The 21342-nt window shown below is 43.4% G+C and overlaps 1 protein-coding gene across 1 annotated transcript; it reads left to right on the top strand.

Moving 5' to 3' along the window:
* The first annotated feature begins 11639 nt into the window (after positions 1-11639).
* Positions 11640-16126, top strand: LOC127771607 (cytochrome P450 87A3). Its single transcript, XM_052297538.1, has 9 exons — positions 11640-12048; positions 12162-12486; positions 12598-12750; positions 13052-13303; positions 13450-13539; positions 13996-14074; positions 14179-14285; positions 15265-15395; positions 15482-16126. Exons 1-9 carry the CDS (start codon positions 11732-11734, stop codon positions 15570-15572), a joined length of 1545 nt encoding a protein of 514 aa, XP_052153498.1. The 5' UTR covers positions 11640-11731; the 3' UTR covers positions 15573-16126.
* The last annotated feature ends 5216 nt before the right edge of the window (positions 16127-21342 follow it).

The following is a 21342-nucleotide window of genomic DNA, read 5'->3' as shown; positions in this document are numbered from 1 at the left end:
TTTAATGCGTGCGAGGAGCTTGCTCAGCACATGAAAGGGGGGGGGGGGGGGGGAATGCATTTGCATGTGAGACGTCCTTTGGACTATGGGAACTAAACTATTTCCTATAAACATTGTATAAAAAATTATGTTTCAAGAAGGCCTAAAATATGTAGTCATATTCCAACCAGTTTTTTTTTTCTAAAAGTTGGCGTTGTATATATATTTGTGGAGTGATTTATTTATAGACGAGATCATAATTTAATTTCTAATTTATATCATGAGGCCTTTTGAAGATTCTTTTTTTACTAATTGAGATCGTGTACGGAATGAAATCCGTCCCAGTACAAAATTATAAATGAAATCGTTCCACCAAACATGTATATACTTTTATTGACCTCACTATCAAATCCCCCCACCTCAAAAAAAAAACTTATCTAATAGGCTAGTTTTAGTTTAGTTGGGTCCCTCCCATGGTTGGATCTCTTCCTAGGGTGTGGGTGTGTTTAGCTCACGCCAAAATTGGAAGTTTGATTGAAATTGGAACGATGTGACGGAAAAGTTGAAAGTTTGTGTGTGTAGAAAAGTTTTGATGTGATGAAAAAGTTGTAAGTTTGAAGAACAAGTTGGGAACTAAACCATGCCCTAGTAGGATTATTTCCATTTGTATAGCTTGAGGGATAGCTAGAATTCAACGCCTTTGTCCTTGTGATGAAGGCGGAGCGATGTTGTGTGTTGTACCAGGAGCCAGTGGTCCATATTTGGAGCCTCACATGCAGCACATGTAGGAAGGAGGATCTTAGAGGCAGGGACCAATCTACCTATTAGTCAGGGTGGGTCAACCAACACAGCTACGACCCGTGTCGCCACACCCCCGAGACCCCCTACCCCCTTACAGTAGTTATAGACCATCAAAATTAGGTATAACAAGGTGTGAACGTATAACATATTAGTCCGTCTCTTCACAACATATGCATGTCGCAAACAATGATTGAGACAGTATGCGATTGAAATATAAATATGATATGTGTTTTGTTCGATTGCTCTTAAAGTTTTAGTCCCATCTAAACAGGGTCTTACACTCATTGATTGTTTAGCATCATTTGACCCACTGTGGTTTTAAACTGATATATACGTCCGCTACTGCTTGGAGGCAACAAAATGGTTGGTAGAGGTGCTCAGAGTCATCGGCTCCGTTGGTGGTTGGGCCTTGGAAAGGTGGATTCAATAGCAGTGAGCATTAATTGGACATAGTGGATATCTAGTGAAGCTAGTGCTCATGCTAAATGTACCAATGGAGTCTCAAGGATCCAGCGTCGGCAAACAACTAAACTGGAGAGCCGAAGGGCTAGTTTACTGACAAACCCTTCAAGATGGCTTGGCTCTCAACTACTGTTATCTGAAGGTCACTGTTGCCAACATGTTGATTGCTGCTTTCCATGTTGTCCACCGTCATTTATACATGTTAAATGCATCGCCACCATCTGGATCCTTTGACGATTAATGTATACTAGATTTGGAGGGTGTCTTATATTTCCTTCTTTCATAATACTCCCTCCGTTTCAGGTTTTAAGATGTTTTGACTTTGGTCAAAGCCAAACTATTTCAAATTTAACTAAACTTATAGTGAAATATAGTAATATTTACATTACCAAATTAGTTCTATTAAATTAATAATTAAATATATTTTTAAAATAAATTTATCTTGGTCGAAAATATTACTATTTTTTTCTATAAACTTGGTCAAACTTGAAGCAGTTTGACTTTGACCAAAATCAAAACATCTTATAACCTGAAACGGAGAGAGTAGTAACCATGACATGGTCTCTATTCGGGTTGAGCGCCAACCGCTTATGCAACCTTAGTCAACAAGATTGATGTTAGTGCTCCTTAGATTTGAAGTATAACTTCGTGGCAATCTTTTGTTTAGTCCAGTAGAGCTTCTAGAAAATCAACAATTCAACCATAAATCTGAAATTATGTTGTTTCCGTAGAGGCAATTGAAGAGATCGCCGGTTTTATCTAGCAGTGTAAACCTTAGTGGAGGCTGAAGGATGTAACAGTCGCGACAATGCCACAACTCCTTGGTTTCATCCTATACTACTATAGGTTTCACCTAGAAGATAGTTTATGTAGTTCAGTTGTGCTTACCAGAATGGTTTTTCTGTTAGTTATATAATTGTTGTCCTTTATAGTCATCACATAAAAGAACACGATAGCAAGTATGAGGGCAAAGCCATCAGGGAGCTCGACGGCAACGTCACCTTCAGCATGCTCATTCTCCATTGACTGCTCGTACAAGTTCACATTGTATCGAGCAACACGTTGTGCCCCGTGCAGGAGCCGTCTAAGATTGTACCCTCTCAAGTACAGACAACAATGATAGTGGCTAAGCTAACACTTCCGTCACCAACGCTGGCAAGATGCACTACTCCACCGCATACTCAGAAGCGGCAGAGTGCACCTCGATGTTTCTATGTGACTACTTCCACAAGCATCTCTTTTATGACTTTCCACAAACCCAAGCCAATGCCATCGCCAATGGTGAATGGGGTGATTGGTCCATCTACAAATAATGCACCCACTACCATGGGTATTAGGCATGGTATCCACATGGTATTAGACTTGGTGTTCGTAATTACTAGATCTGATACCCGCCTAGTATCATATCGTTTTAGAATAGGATCTGTACAATATCAACCATCTATTTTTAAGAAAAGATATGGAATATACCTAATATAATATATCATGGCAGAATTAAACACGTCGTAATGGTTCGGACATGGCGGCCGACAATATATACTCACCGAAATATGAATTTTCCACGGTTTTAGACAATTCATGAACAGCAGCGGCGTATGTCTATTCGTTATCGCCAAATCCAGCAGGGTCGGAGGCCGAATGTCACTAGATAATGCACACCGAACGCCGGCATACAAAAATCACGTAGGCAAATGCTGCAACGCGGCGAGACGCCCGGATTCATCACGCGCGCGTCACCTTAACGCGGGAACAGTGCGTGTTCCTACGAAATGCTAAGAAACGTGGCCGTTTCAGTTGAGCCATCCTAATCGCGACGCCGTGGTTACAGGTTGGAGCCTGGATCTGCAGCGCATCCGCAGGATTTGGGGTCTATAAACCCAAACGATTCCCGGTTATAGTAAACTGCACATTTGACCCCCAGCCCCTGCCATATCCAAAGGTGAGATCCTTTCTGCCTCTGACCGGCCGGAGATCAGGAACCGCGGCGAGAGATGAAACAATGTCAGATGGCGATTGATGGCGAATTGTTTTATCAGCTTGTGCCATGCGATCGAAGCAAAGATCAGGGAAGTACGTGCTGGCCATTTTGTTTATCAGCTTTGGGCCTGAGTTCTCCTTGTCTAGTGTCACTAGTTTAACATCCTGCTGCTAGTATAGTTATCCACTTGCATGGGGGTAATAATGGACCAAGGGAATATTTGCAGACTTTGGAGTTGTTCCCCTCTGTTGGTAAAGACAAGCATAGTTTGTCACCTTATCTTTTTCTTTTGAGAAATGGAAATTTACGTGCCGTCCCAATTGAAATATAGAAACATACATATATCCACGGTAATATCACACGTAAAAGAATGGCATATGCCCTAGATTTTTCACACTTCGATCGTTTTAAAAAAACTTATTCTACAAATAGGCACCTAAAAAAACTTATTCTAAAAATCATCCTTTTCGCGGCGTCAATGTCATTGGCGCCGTGGTCCAATATAACGGTGCCAATGACGTTGGCGCCGTCTCCCTAGCCCCCCGATGAAAGTTAAGTTACAAATGTGAAGGGGGATGGCGCTAATGACATTGGCGTCGAGGACCAAATTGTAATTTTTTAAAAAGGGACCTATTTGTAAGTAAAAAGGACCTATTTATAAATAAAAAATATTTACAAATAGGTCCTCAGTGCCAATGACGCTGGCGCCGAGGATCTATTTGTAAATATTTTTTTGAGTGAATTGCATGTTGGACTATGTTTTCTTACCCATGTTTCACAATGAACTAGGTGTTATCAACCATTTTCACTTTCAACCAGACATAGTTACTTGAGCATGCAATTTGGTCTAGAAGCCCACATGTCAGCTATACCTGGTGTCTCTCCCTCTTCCCCTTCTCTCTTCCTCCTCCAGACCGGTCATTCCCATCCCCACTATCGCTCCCTCCACTTTCCGTTTCCAGTCTGCCTTGCAGTCTAGTTGTCCATATGTTGTTTTTCTCGATCTTAAGCATCTAGATTAGGAGCTTGATGACTAGATCAAGCACTAGACCGGATCCTGCTACCACTATTGTTGCAAGAGCAATGAGCACAACACATGGGAGAAAAAAGAGTAGCTTCAGGGCAGGGCTGTTGAGGCGCCACGGCAGTGCAAGTGGAGCTCGAGCATGGGGCATGGAAGGTGGAGGTAGAGCTCAAGCACGTTGCTGGCAAAGGTGGCCACTGATGGAGCTCGAGCTCAAGCTTAGGGGCAACATAGATAGAACTCCTCTCTTCAACGCCATTCCCCGCGGCTCTCAATACCTCATGTTAATGGTGTTGTGCTCATCTGCTGGCTTAACCCAATGTCAGTGCCGAAGTAGACGATCGGCAGCAGGCAGCAACTTGATTTAGGAGCAAGCAGTGGCTGAGTGGAAACAAGGGGATGTGGAAATGGATAGGGTGGTCTAATCTGCAATCCAAGGTAAAAGACTCTGGTTTAAACTGAAAATGTTGGGATGTGCCATGGTCCAAATTGAAACTTTGGTCATAATAACTAGCCCAATATGCAATTCACTCTATTTTTTTACAAATGGGTCCTTTTTTATTACAAATAAGTCCTTTTAAAAAAACTTACAAACTGGTCCTCTTTGTGACTTAACTTTCATCTAGGGGTGGGGGGAACGGCGCCAACGTCATTGGCGTCGTCATGTTGGATCACGGCGCCAACGACATTGGCGCCGTGAAAAAAATTATTTATAGAATAAGTTTTCTTAGGAGTTTATTTAGAGGATAAGTTTTTTAAAAGGACTAAAATGTGAAAAATCCAGATATGCCATGGTGGATGAACACATCTACCTCTGCTACATGGGTGTGATGACTGCGCGTTTGTGGCATCACTGTCAGTGTCACTGTTGTGCATGTCTAGCAGGTGTCATCCATTGGTTCACTAAACCGACTCACCGAAAATTCATGGTTGACATGCTCTGTTCCGAAGAAAGATTTGTGTGAACTCGTTGCGAGATCAAGAAAATTGTATTGTACATTTGTACTTATTAATGGACTAGCCAAAAACTCTGGTTTGCAAAGTTCGCTGATGAACTGCATTTTAATCTATCTTTGGGGGGGAAATTATTAATGTACTTGGTCTACTTCAGCAGGACGTGTTTTCAGCGTTGCTGACGAGGATTGTATTCTTCTGTCGGTGGGGGCTCCAACACCAACAGCCTACTCCCTCTCTCTGATCCATACGTATGGGAGAAAATGAAATAATTCCACGTTCCTGTTGCTGGCAGGCAGTTGAAATCATCTCTTTCATCATTTGTTCAGAAGTGCTTCCTATCCCTCATTTGGAGTGGCCAAATGCATGCATGCAGTTTACCTGCTTGAAATTCCTTAGCTACACAACTCAAGAATACGAGTTGCTTGCAAATTGCCAAGATGCGAGACCAGCCAAAATTCTCGACGGATTTGTGAACAAGGCATGCATGTGAATGAATCCAACAGTAACATATCTCCATCGTCCAAAAATGAATCCAACAGTAGCTTGACAAAATCCAACGAGGAAACGCCTACTGGGTTCACTTGTGCAGTTGTGCTGCTGTAGCCTACAAATTAGCTCCATCACACATAGGCATACGCTCCTAGCTGCATGAATTATAAAACATTGAGATCCTGGCATTGATTTGCTCCAAATATATATTCTCTCTCTGGATCTTTTCCTTAGTTCAGAAGGAGAGCTAGCTTCTCTGCATCTCATGTCGTCGAGGCCCTTTTCAGTTCGCGCGTTTTTGCTTACAATCATTCGGTGGTTGAGATCGAGTAGCAGATCAGGTCTTCGCTTTTCAAGTCGCACCCGCGCGCACGGATCTAAGCGCTCGGTTTTTTCAACCCTTTTGCGGCTGAAGTTAAATTAACACACCACGCGAAGAACGATCTGCTTAAATAAATTTAGACACTGGAATTAGGGGGCGCTGCGATTATCGTGACCTGCCACGCCCAGCTAGCTCACGCTACAGAACACTCTGTTAATCTATCCTCTCACGAGGCTTCTGAAACGAGAAAGTCTACTGGCAGATGCAACTTGAAAAGGGAAGGAATTTCAGACTTCGGTGCTGTATCAATGCTGTCCACCACGGCTCACTGCTGCGCGAAATGAACTGGAAATATTCGCCCAAACACTGAACAGAATTATTGGCAGCGGAAGCACAAGTAGAGGCATGGACGATGAGACGCATCTCACACTCTCACAGGATCTGTCTCCCATTCCCTTGGTACGAAGTAGCTAGTACATGTTATGTTTATTCCACCTCGCTCTGAGCCACACATTCACACTCGCCGTTGAACTTTTTAGTTTTGAGTATGAGTAATGAGCTCATCATCGTAGTTGTATAAAAAATTATGCAAAGCACGTACTTTGTATCGCTTTGGAAATTGGCCAAGTGGGATGCATAGGAATCTGTACAGAATCTTATTAGAATGGGTATTTGTATTTGGGGTGTGTTTAGTTCATGTTAAAATTGGAACGATGTAACGGAAAAGTTGAAAGTTTGTGTGTGTAGAAAAGTTTTGATGTGATGTAAAAGTTGAAAGTTCGAAGAAAAATTTTGGAACTAAACTCGGCCTTGATTTTGCTTTGCCGTAATGATAATGTGCTAAAACAGGGCGTTTTTACGTGATCTGGTTTTCACCAAGTCAATATTACCTCCGTCTTTTAAGAGATTTTTTTTGTCACACATTTAACAATTCGTCTTATTCAAAAAATTTACATAATTATAATGTACTTTGTTATGAGTTGTCTTATCACTTAAACTACTTTAAGTATAATTTATACCTTATACATTTGCTTTTTTTAATAAGACGAATGGTCAAACACGTATTTAAAAGTCATCTATTAAAAAAAAAAAGGAGTACTGCATATTATATTTGAAGTAGTTTCCTAGTAGACTTCAAGATTTTTCACCCTAGGACTCTTGGACTTTTGTACTTTATATATCTTCTATAAACCGCATAGAAAAGATGACGTCTTATATATTGTTCTTCCCATTCATTTGTAACCAACTTTTTAGTAATGATTATTGCTGATTGATATTTGTGGTCTTATTAAGTGTTTTCTACATAAAAATCTGTCTCTTTTACATCTACTCCGTATTTTAGTACCAGAGAAGGGGATCACCGGCATCAATCGATTTGACCAAAAATGGCAAGCACATACTCCCTCCGTTCCTTAATATAGAGCGCAACTGCTCTGGACGGCAATACCAAGAAGACTTAACTGATTTTCTCGAGCGACGCATGCGATGCTTTGCTTCTCCCGTGTGCATCGGTCTTTGCATGCATGCATGCAGCTCTTTGCATTCTTCCCTGCAAACGACCTGTTATTTTGGCGTGTGAAAGGATAAGCAACGCAAAAACCGAAGAAGCATTGAAAGCCTTTGCATTTATGCATGCGGAAGTCGACCAGATTTCATACTTTTGTTTTAATGCTATTTGCTTGCATGTGCATGAGCGCCCTATATTTTGATACACTTCAAAAAACCAAAAAACCAGTTGCGCCCTATATTAAGGAACGGAGGGAGTAGTATAATGCGTAGTCACTCAATGTGTCACCTACAATTCAAGTTGGAAACCCCGTCTTCAAAACCCTATCCGATTAGAAGCAGTCAATTTATTTACTCCGAGTTAGCGACAAAGTCAAATTGTGATATGTAAGTAGTGTTCTTTTCTAATGAAAGATGAAGATAAAGTTAGGGTACGTAAGACAAGAAAACTATTAGCGGATGATCAATTAAGTTTTAATTTTTACAAACTTAAAAATAGATTTATTTAGTTTTTTAAAGCAGCTTTCATGTATAAAAGCTTTTGCACAAAACACACTGCTTAACAATTTGAAAAGTGTGCTAATGTTAACCTCTTCATGGATTATCCTATGTGGTGTCCTAATTTCTACATGGCACCAAATCATATGAGTCATGGCATATACATGGTTTCAAATGTCATAGCATTGCTTACAAAACTCCATTTCGGTAAAAAGCTTCACTAGGTGTCTAGCTTAAAAAAAAATGAGCCTATTCCACGGCTTGTTGCAACTCTGCCTAGTAGCCGGACGATAGTTCTTTAGCGGCAGCAACTAAGCAGTAATTGGTTGTCAATAACCGTTGCATGTTGCAGCCGAACAGACCAATACTTTTCCAAAAAATTTCGGCAGTGATTGTTGTGGCTGCATGCTGCAGCCGCGGAATCACTTTAGATCATGGTCTAAATTGTGAAAACCAGCCCCGCCTATGGAGAACTGTTCAGAATTTCTGGGCAAATTTTTTTGGTTTCTCTCTTTGCTCCGCTTACCCTACTCCATGATTTGGATCCTATTCTTCAGATTTTTCCTTTTTTAATTGCCAGTGGGAAACCCCGTTTCTTATGTTTCGCTGTTTGTCATGTTACTCGCGGCATGGGCCACTTGTGACTTGTGTAGTACGTGCGCGCCCCCGCTGTTCGTACTGCTTCCCATACGGAGCCAAATGATCTGTACCCATATGCATCCAGGAACACGTACGCATGTTGCGAGGTGCATGCATAATGTTGGGATATGGGAGAAGCCAACGGGGGCCACAAAAGGAGCTCCGCTGCATAAAGAATTCGATCATGAGAGGCGGTGAAGGAAACACAAAGCCAGAGCGAGCGTTTTGCTCTGGCTGTTCCAGCTTAAGCGCTCCAGCAACTACATGAAAAGGTGTCTGAATATCTGGCTGTTCTCCCTGATGAATCTTGACGACTTGACGCGAAAAGTTCAGACAGTGCTGCTGGGAAATGGCCTGTTCTTTGTTTCTTCTTGTTGCACTTGCTGCATAGGCATCGAATGGCAGAAGAAATTAAACTCCTGTATAAAATTCCCGAAATGGACAGCCAACCATGTCGAATCTATTTGACACGGAAATGCACCGCTTCAGGACCGCTTCTTCTGATGCTTCCAGGAAGATTCGGAAATCGGATCGATCTGACGTATTTCGCTCCAGTGCCAATTTCTGGGCTGGATTCAGGCTAGCAATCTTGATATAATTGTCTAGGGGAAACAACTTAATCTATATACTGTCTGGCTAGCTGGTGGAATAGTATACTGTCACTGATTACCAAAAGGTGTAGAGCTTAGATTGTGACACATATTTGCACAGCTAAGAAGAAGAGAGAATTTTGTATGGATCCTGAAAGCTATGCTTTTGACTCACATCCATGCAAGCACACTACACAGTTTGGCGTCCCAGGTGAGTTATTCAATCAGTTCATTTCTGTGATGAGCACGCAGGCCACGAATTACTTAACAAAAGGTTCAGTTTCTTGCACGCCAAGTTCGGATTCTTGACTATAAGCTCTGAAATTAGTGCAAGATAGGTGATTAGAGTACAATGTACTTTGCATGTATACTACATTTCAGATAGCCTGCAGATGTTAGGCATCTGAATCTTTTTTCCCCCTATAATGGGTCTGAATATTCTGAAGTTGAGGCAGTATTTGCCAGCTGCAGTACTTGCCAGGTAGTAATACTCTGCTCCAAGAGTGTTATGTACACTGTACAATACACAGACTCACCTGAAGTTGAGGCTGAAATCTCACACTCCGATGGAATTCAGTATGGTACACTTCGCACCATGCTTTTGCATAAACAAAGGCATCATCTGGGGTTGGTAGGGACAGCAGAATAATCCATGGTCTGGAGACACACCGGCAGTACTTTGCTATTCCCTTTCCCCTTCTATATAATCCTTAACCAATCAGGACCAGCTCTCAACAGCCAATAGGGTTGCCAGAGAAATTGATCACTGGACTGGCAAAGCATCCCCATTTCCCACTCTGCCTCGTCGATGTATGAATATTTCAAGCCTATCCCTCAAAATGTTGATATCACAGCCATGTCCTTCTATGCTTCTAACTAGGTTCCGGCAAGAACACCTTTTCAAAGATTGCACATTTGTACAACAAGTTTGGGAGAAGATCTTACAACAGTTGGGATGCAAGACACCAAACGTGCACGATGGTCACGAGCCACTGTTTGACCGGTGAATAAGGGGACATCCCAAGGGGAAAAACACAAAACGAAGGCAATTGAATTAATTCATATGATGGTAGCTTGGGGAATCTGGTGCGAACGAAACAAATGAGTGTTCCACAATCAGTAGGCTCAATTCCCCCAACTAGTGACCAAAATCACATATGAGAACAAGGTGTGGATTATGTGCAGCGCCAAAGGTATTACGAGAATATCCCAATATAACACATGCGAGGATGTCTTGTCTTGTTATTTTCCTTCCTTTTCAGTTTCTTTTCGGTTTTATCTCTTTCATATTTCGTGACTCTATAAATAACTTCTATCCTACTTAATATAACACCAGCAAATACTGGCTTCGATTTAAAAAAAAAAGAATGACTGAAATCGAACTAACCAAGACTGAAACCGAATATTTTGATAAGTAATTCTTACTACTGAAATTAGTACGGTGGAAATGACTGAATAGATCGAATTATATCATTAAAGCCTATTTAAGTATCATGTGTGACGTAAATATTAATGCTAAATTGGACTTACTATGATGATATCTTGATGACTTGATGTGTTATATATTGTTTGCATATTTTACTATCAAAACATGTCCTTTAAGAGAGGAAATGTTGCTAAAATTTAATTATGTTTTGTGTTTTTTTAATCGTACAAAGCTACCAATTATTTTAGCCATGACCAAAGATCGAAACGAAATAATGATACTGAATTACTCGGTCTTAACTATTTGCAATGAATTTAGTGTTCGGTTTTAGATGTACAAAAATTTTAAATGAACAAGAGACCGAACCGATCAGTCAGACCGAATACCCACCCTACTTCTAACACATCAAGTTCCCATGGGCGTGCAAAGTAAACAAGGGACTAATCTAAAAATATGTTAATTTTGTTTAAAAAAATGTTAACCATATTTGTAGTTTTGAAAGAGCAAAAAAATAATTTGGCACCCCTTAGAAATTAAAAACTAGTTGCACAAAACTAGAAAGGAAGAACTCAATCATATATGTTGGTGAAATTGAGTTACACCCGCATATATTACTTGTTGGTTCAAAATATTGCATTTTCAAGTCTAACCGTTTCAAGCTAATCGAGCATTACTTTAGAACCAGAAGACTAGCTAGCCTATTCCTTTTGATTGTTGAATTATATATGTGCTTCGATACATCAACACATATGTTACAATCGTACGCCTACCAGTAGTAAAGAAAAAGTTTGGTAAATCTATTAGCCAAAAAAAAAAAGAGCAAATATATTAACTGCATGCAATTAGAGTTTAATCTTGGGCATGTATGCAATTTTCCCTCCCTCCTTTTATTTTAAGGCCATGCCTTTCAGCATGGTGGTTATATAAGCTGACCCCCCTCCATCCTTACCCACAAACCCACAGATAACCCCTCCGCCTCCTCCCCTTTGGCCTTTGCTAGCAACTCTAGCTAGCATTAGCAAACCACCTCTCCTCTCGCACAGCTCTCCCCCATACGCACATGCAGCCATATCTTCAGCTAGCTTCTCTCCGCCTCGCCACCACCATCCCTCTCGCCCCAAGATTATACGACGCGAACCTTCTCACCGCCTCCGGGGCGGCCATGGCTTCTTCCATGGCCTATATAGCGCTCCTGTGCGCGGCATTGGCAGCCGTCGTCGCGCTCCTCCGCTGGGCGTACAGGTGGAGCCACCCCAGGTCGAACGGCAGGCTGCCGCCGGGCTCGCTCGGCCTCCCCGTCATCGGCGAGACGCTGCAGTTCTTCGCGCCCAACCCGACCTGCGACCTCTCCCCCTTCGTCAAGGAGAGGATCAAGAGGTACACACCTCCACCTCAGAACCAAGAATGCATGCGGCAATGGCGTGCGGAAGTATTGACGTTGTTGATCGATCGAGTTCGGTCCGTGACATTGGCGTTGGCGTTGGGCGCAGGTACGGGAGCATCTTCAAGACAAGCGTGGTGGGGCGGCCGGTGGTGGTGTCGGCCGACCCGGAGATGAACTACTACGTGTTCCAGCAGGAGGGGAAGCTGTTCGAGAGCTGGTACCCGGACACCTTCACCGAGATCTTCGGCCGCGACAACGTCGGCTCCCTGCACGGCTTCATGTACAAGTACCTCAAGACGCTCGTGCTCCGGCTCTACGGCCAGGAGAACCTCAAGTCCGTGCTCCTCGCCGAGACGGACGCCGCCTGCCGCGGCAGCCTCGCCTCCTGGGCCTCCCAGCCCAGCGTCGAGCTCAAGGAAGGCATCTCCACTGTAAGCACACACCGGACGCCAAATCAACCAGCATGCATCAGCATGTGCTAGCTGCCTAGCTAGCCGCATTGCGCGTAATTGACGAGGATTAATTCTGTATATATATTTCAGATGATATTTGATCTCACAGCCAAGAAGCTGATCGGCTACGACCCGTCCAAGCCGTCGCAGGTGAACCTGAGGAAGAACTTCGGCGCGTTCATTCGCGGATTGATATCCTTCCCACTGAACATCCCTGGCACGGCCTATCACGAGTGCATGGAGGTACGGCGCCCACACGCCCGCAGCCGCCCGCAACTCGGCAACTGCCCCCATACTCTTGAACACGATATAATTCGTACAACTTCAAATTGCACCCTAGCTAGGCCGTCTGCACATGCGAAACGCCACTAAACTAAGGACCACACGCACAGACAGATCGGTGTACTTGGCCGTATAGCCGCGCACATGCACTCCATAAACCTCAGAAACTCCTGCTTCTCACTGTTACACAGCTAGCTGATATATACTCAAAAAAAATGAATTCCGATTTTAAATTTGTTTTTTTGAATTGATACGTACACAGGGGAGGAAGAACGCGATGAAGGTGCTGAGGGGCATGATGAAGGAGAGGATGGCCGAACCGGAGCGGCCATGCGAGGACTTCTTCGACCACGTGATCCAGGAGCTGAGGAGGGAGAAGCCGCTGCTGACGGAGACCATCGCGCTGGACCTCATGTTCGTCCTCCTCTTCGCCAGCTTCGAGACCACCGCGCTGGCGCTCACCATCGGCGTCAAGCTCCTCACCGAGAATCCCAAAGTCGTCGACGCACTAAGGGTTAGTCTACTCTCTACTCTCGCTGTTGATCATATTTCACTCAACGGGAGCGTGATGAGTTCAACTAGCTCGTCATTGATCAGATCAATCGATCGACAAGTTAAAGCAAAGTAGAATTAAACCTTGTCGATCGCGTGGGCATGCAGGAGGAGCACGAGGCAATCATCAGGAACAGGAAGGACCCCAATTCCGGCGTCACGTGGGCCGAGTATAAATCGATGACGTTCACGTCTCAGGTGAGCCTAACCCGGGACTAGTGTGCGCTAGACCAATCTGCACTGCTACGTACTGTAATACCCCCGCTCGAATTTACTTGGGGAACAATGAGATTGATCTGGAACTAGTGCAAGAATCTTGGGAGCCCAAAGCTGTTGCCAACAAGACTGCAACTCTGCAAGTGCAGAGTTCGTGTTCCCCTGTTGTTTAACCAAGGCCCAATCTTCAAGAATGATAGATAATCTTAGTTAATAATAACTGTAAGAACTTTCTTGAACAGGCTTGGCTGATTAAGAAAAACTCCTATTTTTACAATTGAAAATAGCAAAAGAGGAAGAGAATCAGAACTCGGCAACCTGAATTTTTACCGCAGTTAATTGTTTTGGCAACTGCAGGTTATGTAGTAGATGCCATTTCCGTACGATTTCTGAATCCATAACTGCCAAAACTAACGCTTCCATGTTCTTTATGTGAAGGTCATAATGGAGATTGTAAGACTCGCAAACATCGTGCCGGGAATTTTTCGGAAGGCGTTGCAGGATGTTGAGATCAAAGGTACACACATCTCGAATACTATCTAGCACATGACATCTCTTGTTAATTAGAAAGGTTCACTTCAGCAAGTTGCAGCACAAAACTGAACTCTGAACTTTGTGCAGGCTACACAATTCCAGCAGGATGGGGTATCATGGTGTGCCCACCGGCAGTGCACTTAAACCCTGAAATATATAAAGATCCGTTGGCCTTCAATCCATGGAGGTGGCAGGTTAGTCTTCTTAATATGAACTTTCAGTAATTAGCAGTTTCTGCATGTACATTCTAAGTTTACACGTAGGTTAGGGTTCCATCTTGCCAGGTTGAGCGGCAGCTCCAGCCTTGAGCTTTGGTCCTTCAGTTTATTTTAGGCGTCTACCTTTTTTATTAAAAAAAAAAGAGCTCTCTCCTCATCTAGGAAGTAGGAACTGTAATGATCTGATCTGCTCACCGAACTTGCATATATTCTCCTCTCAAGCCTCGACATTAAAACGGAAATTATGAAAGAAGAATACTTTAATTAACTGCAACTTCCCAATTATTAGCACTGTGATTAGTGTAAGGTTGCAAGGTTCTGATCTCAAGTACCAGCTTGATCGGTCAGGGGTTTAATACCAGAACCAACAGAGAAACTTCCTGCTCAGTAGTTTAACAACAAGGTCAAATGCCAAGAGAAGTACATAGTGTAACCTATGAAAAAACAAGTACCATGAAGCTATCTCATCTGTCAAGTACTACTTAAGTGCACAGAAAATTGTTAGCTATCATTGGGGCTTGTGGTAATAAATTTGTAATCCGACAGTATCTCAATCCGGTAGGTGAACCATGTGCTATTTCACCAGTCCCTTGTAAAACAAAAAGGATGATAAATTGCATAAAGAGCAATGCAATCTGTAAAAAGGCAAGCTGTCTTGCCTGTCTATGACATGGATCTATAGATGCAGTAACAAGCTGATTTCAGGTTCAGTGAGCTCTCCTAGGTGATTGGGTATAAAGAAATAAACAAAGTGAGAACCAAGAGTTTCAATAAACAAGTGTTTCCATTACCTTATAAAAAAAGCAACTGTTTGCATTGAAGTTGTGGAAAATGAGTAATGGGTAGCATAACGAGGAAAGGGAGAGAATGGGAGCATCACATGCATTTTCCACATTAGTAAGGAATATCTGCATTGAAATAATATATGGCTCTAAACTAGCCCTTGTCTGAACAGGGAAAACCAGAGATCACTGGAGGAACGAAGCATTTCATGGCCTTCGGTGGTGGGCTTCGGTTCTGCGTTGGAACTGATCTCAGCAAGGTTTTGATGGCAACATTCATACACTCTTTAGTTACAAAATACAGGTACCATTTCTCAACCTAAATATAACATTCTCACGTTGGCTCATCCTGTGGACATCATCTGAATAACCATTTTTTTCTCATGGCAGTTGGAGGACAGTGAAAGGAGGAAACATAGTCCGAACCCCCGGTCTCAGCTTTCCAGATGGTTTTCATATCCAGCTCTTCCCTAAGAACTGATCGTTTTTTTACCTCGGCGGTTTGGTTTTTGCCACTAAACACAAAAATGTGTGTGCAAAGATGTCGTTGTGTTTTTATCCTACGGCGATAATTGGTGATAGAGAGCACAACTTAAAAGATGGAGTGGTCATCACTCACTTGGTCAACCTCTCGGGTTGTGTAGACCCGTCGACCTTAAGTTGTGGCTTCGACTAGACCTGATAGACTGGATCAATACACACCCATCCAAGATGCGTTTGGGGAAAGATTATTGGGCTGTAACAAGTGGCCAGTCTGAATGAACCGATGTATGATGGGAGAGATTGTTGTGGGGGAGCATAACTTAGGCTAGTTTTAGGTTATTTAGGGACAACAGAAAAGGATGGAAACACATACTTAGTCTAGTGATAGAATAGACACATCTCAGATAGAAGTAATGTCATGTTACCGAGTGCTACCTCTAGTCCGTGAAAAGGGGTTTTTGTACCTTGGTGGTTCGTTTTTCATGTGGTTAGTCAAGTCAACTATCCATGTGTTGTACTCCGTATATAAATCAACCTATACATGTCTAATGAAGCAAGAATATATTCGTTATGTACATAGAAGTGTTTGTGAGCCATACTTAGGGCTTCAATTATTCTCAAGCTTGTTCAGATTCACTTGCAGGGCAGCAGCAGGAGTAACTGTCACAATGCCGATATGTCTCATGGCAGGTTAACAGACGCGCTTAATAATGCAAACCCAGCATTTGTCTGAAGATTTAAAATTGATGTGTTTCGGACACCAGGAATCTCATGGAACTGCATAAGTTGGCAGTCCTAGCTGTTCCCCTGGCAGAACAGTCTCGAATTGCGCCATCTTTGTGTGTCCCTGGTTGTAATCAACCAAAAGCCCCACAGGCCAAGTTGCTCTGAACGAAATCCTTTGCGACTCAAATCTAACCTTAGCTTTCTGTATTTGCAAGACGTCGTATAGCCCAAGCCGAGTTTAATACTGGTAATGTTCAGAGACTTGATAAAGAATGATACACACAAGTGGGGTGTTTTATTATACGATGAAGATAAACTTTCTGTAGACATCCCAACGACAAGATCTCCCCCGCAGGAACAAAATCAAGGGATAGAGATTATGGTATCCAGCAGGTCAGCTCAAAGGTTTGAATGGCATGCCTGGTTAAGCCGCGACGTGGATCTCGAGGTATCTCTGAAGTCTGAACTTTTAGCTGGTAGATGACACCTTTGTTTCCAGAAGGTCTGTGCCCGCAGGAATGGCGCGCGCTCAACACAATACAGTTTTGCTTTGATGCAGAAGTTGAGCAAATGCAGAGCATCAACGCCGTGAGATCAGCTAGTTTTGTGTTGGTTAGTATAATGCTCAGTTGCAGTTTTAAGTTCAGATGACTTAGATGAATCATGAACCTGATGAGCGCCTTTCCTAGTACTTGGGCCGAACAAAGAGGTTCAGCAGGAGACAGATGTGCAGTCCTGCTGTGCACTGGCCTGGTCAGGCCCGGCCCGTCCAGAGTAACAAACTGAATCGGCCCAGCCAGAGTAACAAACTGAATTGTGTCCTTTTGCTTTGCCAGCCGGAGTAATATCCAGTCCAGCTAAAGCGATGCACCTGATGATAATATAGTGACAGTTGTGTGTGGTTTTAATCAGATGTCTTATGTTTAATCTCTAACATGTTCATATTTTTCAAAAAAAAACTAGAAAAAAATGCCCGTACGTTGCAACAAGTGAAGGCTATTTTAATCTTATTATTGTTATACGGTTAGTTAAGGTGAAATTTACTTTGGGAATTCGCTTGGATATATTTTTTTTTAGAAAATCATGAGCTGCAGTTAAGAGTTCGGTCGTCTCAAGTAATTCGTTTGGATATAATTTTTATTAGAAAATCTAATCATGAGCTGCAGTTAGAAGTTTGATCGTCTCAAGTTAACATGCGAGGTTTTTAAAGAGATCATTTTATATTTCCCAAAGCCAACAAACTTAAAAACTGACTCAAATAAGAATATGTATTTTTAAAAGTGAATGAGCTTAAAAACCGTCTCATATATAAATGACGTACCAAAGTACCTATAAAAATATTTTTATTTTTTTATAACAGTAGAGAAATGTTTCGAAAGACTTCTCTCCCTTCTAATCTCGTTTTTTTTTATCTAGCTACAACACTACACTGTGGTGGAACGGGGCACGCCGAGCGACAAGGGAAGAGCGGACAGAGAAAAGGTCGCTGTCGTTGTCACGGCGGATGTGCGGCCCGTGCGATACGGGCGGCGCCGGCGCGGGGCCGGGGCTTGGTTGCCGTTGCCGCCTTGCCGGTAGCGGCAAAGCCAGCAGGCAGGGAGACAGCTGAGCTGTGTGGACTTAAGCATCACCGGCACCTACGCCTGCGCTCCTCGGGCCGGTCCGGCTCTCATCAACCCGCCGTCACCCCGTTGCTTTTGTGAAGCCACCGCGCCCGCGAGCGTGCCTTTTGGCAACCTGGACCGCGGGGAAAGAAAAAGGCACAAGGACCAGATGAAGTGCTCACAGAAGACGCTCATTGCGACGTGAGTTGCCTTCGATTAGGCTGTCGCTTGTGCCGGCCGTGAGAGCTTTTGGGAGTAAACGAGGATCAACAAAAAAGGATATGGCGCTACGCAGACCAACAAGGATCGCTCAAGTCATCCAGGGGTCCGGGCAGGTCATCCCGAATGATGGCGTCCGTCTTTCGTGACCGCGACACGGTCCACGTAAAAAGGGCAAAGCCAACTTTAATCGTATCCCCCATCGTCTGTCACCATGATTGCATATTTGCGTCGTGTGACCTGTAGTCAACTCGATTCTCTGTGTTTTTTTTTTCTGAATGATGATGACTTGGGCTCTGTTAGGGCCTGCATAGCTAGGGGAATGAAAATTTTTGAGAGTCACATCGAACGTTTGATCGGATGTCGAAAATGATTTTTGGACACAAATAAAAAAACTAATTTCATCACTCGCCTAGAAACCGCGAGACGAATTTTTTGAGCCTAATTAAGTTGTCATTAGTATACGTGGGTTATTGTAGCACTTATAGCTAATCATGGACTAATTAGACTCAAAAGATTCGTCTCGTGATTTGCATGTAAACTGTGCAATTAGTTTTTTATCTATATTTAATGCTTTATACATGTGTCTAAAGATTCTATGTGATGTTTTTTGAAAAGTTTTTTAACTAAACGGGACTTTAGCACGAAAACAAGTTTGGACTTTCCTGTCATGGCAACGTCACTGTGATTATTGACCTGTTATTACAGTGTACTGTGACCGAAAGTAGACGTCAGCGGTCAGACGGTCTCCGGTGACTAAGTTTAGTCCAGAACTTGCGGGGTATTTAGATGGGACTAAATTTTTTTAATTTATGTTAGATTAAATGTTTGGACACTAATTAAATATATTAAATATAGACTAATAACAAAACTCATTTTATAATCCTGGACTAATTCGCAAGACGAATCTATTGAGCCTAATTAATCCATGTTTAGCCTATGTGATGCTACAGTAAACATTCTCTAATTATAAATTAATTAGGCTTTAAAATTTGTCTCGTGAATTAGCTCTCATTTATGTAATTAGTTTTGTAAGTAGTCTATGTTTAATACTCTAAATCAGTATCCAAACATCCGATGTGACAGAAACTAAAATTTAGTCCATGGATCCAAACACCACCTTAAAGCCTCCTTTCAGATCAGGGTTAGACATCACCGTAAAATAAAAGATAATTAAATTTACCACTCTTAAATGTGATAATCAATGATTTTTCATTGGATCTATATGTCATAGACACGTAAGAATCCATGTGTCATAGACTATAAGTGACAAATAATTAAGGGTTAATTTGATCCGTGTATTACAAATGTGCCTATTCAGAGGGGGGAGGAGGAAGAAAGGAAGCAAAAAAAAAAGAGGATGACATGTGGGCCCCACAATTATTTTCGTGAATGACAAATGGGTCCCACATATTTTTTTTAAATTCTAATACCACATAAGTGCCACGTTAACGCCACGTTGGATAAAGACTAGGTCAACACTGCCATGTTGGTGCTACATCAGCAAATCACCCTTCAAAACCACCATAAGAGTCAAATTGCACCGGTTTTAATAGTCGAGGGGTCAAGATATCCGGTATTGTGGTTCAAGTATATGAATTTGATTTGGTCACTAGTTAAGGGACTCAAAGTGAACTTATTCCTTTTCATGGCGGGCGGAAATCATACTGGACCATTCAGGCCCATATAACAGGGAGAACCGCTGCTTCCATGGATGATGGATTTGGGCTGCTGCTAATGCCCAACAATGTAATAGGCCCATATCTTGGACGCACCTCGTCGCTGCAAAGGCTGCAACAGCGTCCTGGAATCCTGGCAACCTACTGGCGATTCCCCCGTTCGGCTTCGGCCCCACACTCTACCGAGCGCGCAGCGCAAGGCCGCGCAAGCACCAATCCGTCGACCCGCCGGTCCGGCCACGTGACCGTCCTGTGAATCTGGCGAGGCGAGGTAGGATTAGCCTTTCTTGTGCTCACGCCACCCCCCTCCGTGACAGGCCAGGCTACAGAGCACAAAACAACAGGTTTTCCTGCTAGGCTTGGGTGCGCTTTTGGCCCCGTCACGTCCCGCGCGGTAGTACTACGAGCCAGCGAGCTCCCCCTTTCGTCAGCTTTGCAAACAGAAAAAAACAGTGTGGGGGGTAGGCCGGGGTAGCCAGCCGTGCGTAGGCAACCAGGTGCACCGCACACATGAGACAACCGCACAGCTCCGTGGACAGCGTGCCCAGTACTACTACCGCGGGACAGGGGGACGCCTTCTCTTGCGAGACGCGCGTCGCGCGGATTGTGGGAAGGAAGGGTCGCATTCGATCCAACGGCGCCGAGGGAGAGGATGACGATGGATGGCTGTATCTGCGGATGCGCTGGGAGGCACGAGTAGGGCGTCGTCGTCACGGAGGTGGCGGGTTGCTGCTGTTGCGGTGGTCCCTGCTGTCAGCGGGGCGTCGAAGAAATGTCTGCCCCGACGATCTGACTTCCCCCAGGGAAGAACAGTACTGCTAGTATTCCCAGTAATGTTGCAGGGATCTTATGAGAAGAAGAGTCTGAATTGTGCAATGGTCACTCTGCCGTACAATGAGCGAGCAATAAATATAGCACCAAGGAAAACCCTCGTCCGGGACAATGGATGAATTTCATAAAGGATTTTCTGGATTTGTTGTAATAGCAAGTATAGTGGTGGTGTTCGGATGTGTATGTCGTTGTGACGAGAAATTTAGAATTACGCCACATCATTGAAAGTGAGCTTCGTTTAAATGTCGTTTCGCAAATGAACTCAATTAAAATGTGATTTCTTAAGCGATGTGTGCATCAATAATGAAATGATATTTGTCCTTTGAATAGACGAGATATCATTGCCTCTGCTTTAATTTAAACCTCCGACGTGGCGAGAAAAATAACGACGGCGGTGACATGCCATGGCCAACAAGTGATGACGACGATATCTCTTCACTCTTGCACCACCGGCCTTCTCCAACCTAAACATCGTTGCAACCTTCTCGAGCCCCAATGTATATCGAGGGTTGGAGCCACCAGGGTCCACGGTGGAGACAGGCATCATGGGAAGGTTGCTGGTGGAGATAAGCTATAGGGGATTAGTGACTATCCTACGTTGACACACCCACCATAGTGGCTCAATGGTTGTAGAGCAAGAAGGAAATGGCATAAGAGCAATATACTGGAGGTTAAGCAAGACGACCATTGCAGTGGGTTGCAAGTAGGC

This window comes from Oryza glaberrima, chromosome 4, assembly GCF_000147395.1.
Source record: "Oryza glaberrima chromosome 4, OglaRS2, whole genome shotgun sequence".
NCBI classification, from domain to species: domain Eukaryota; kingdom Viridiplantae; phylum Streptophyta; class Magnoliopsida; order Poales; family Poaceae; genus Oryza; species Oryza glaberrima.
Note: the sequence above shows the minus strand (reverse complement) of the source record. Positions and strands in the feature narration are given on the sequence as shown.

Coding starts and splice junctions, on each gene's coding strand:
- LOC127771607 (XM_052297538.1), top strand. CDS start 11,732: ATGCAGCCATATCTTCAGCTAGCTTCTCTCCGCCTCGCCACCACCATC. Junction 12,751..13,051: donor CCTATCACGAGTGCATGGAG/GTACGGCGCCCA, acceptor ATACGTACACAG/GGGAGGAAGAACGCGATGAA. Junction 14,075..14,178: donor GCAGGATGTTGAGATCAAAG/GTACACACATCT, acceptor AACTTTGTGCAG/GCTACACAATTCCAGCAGGA.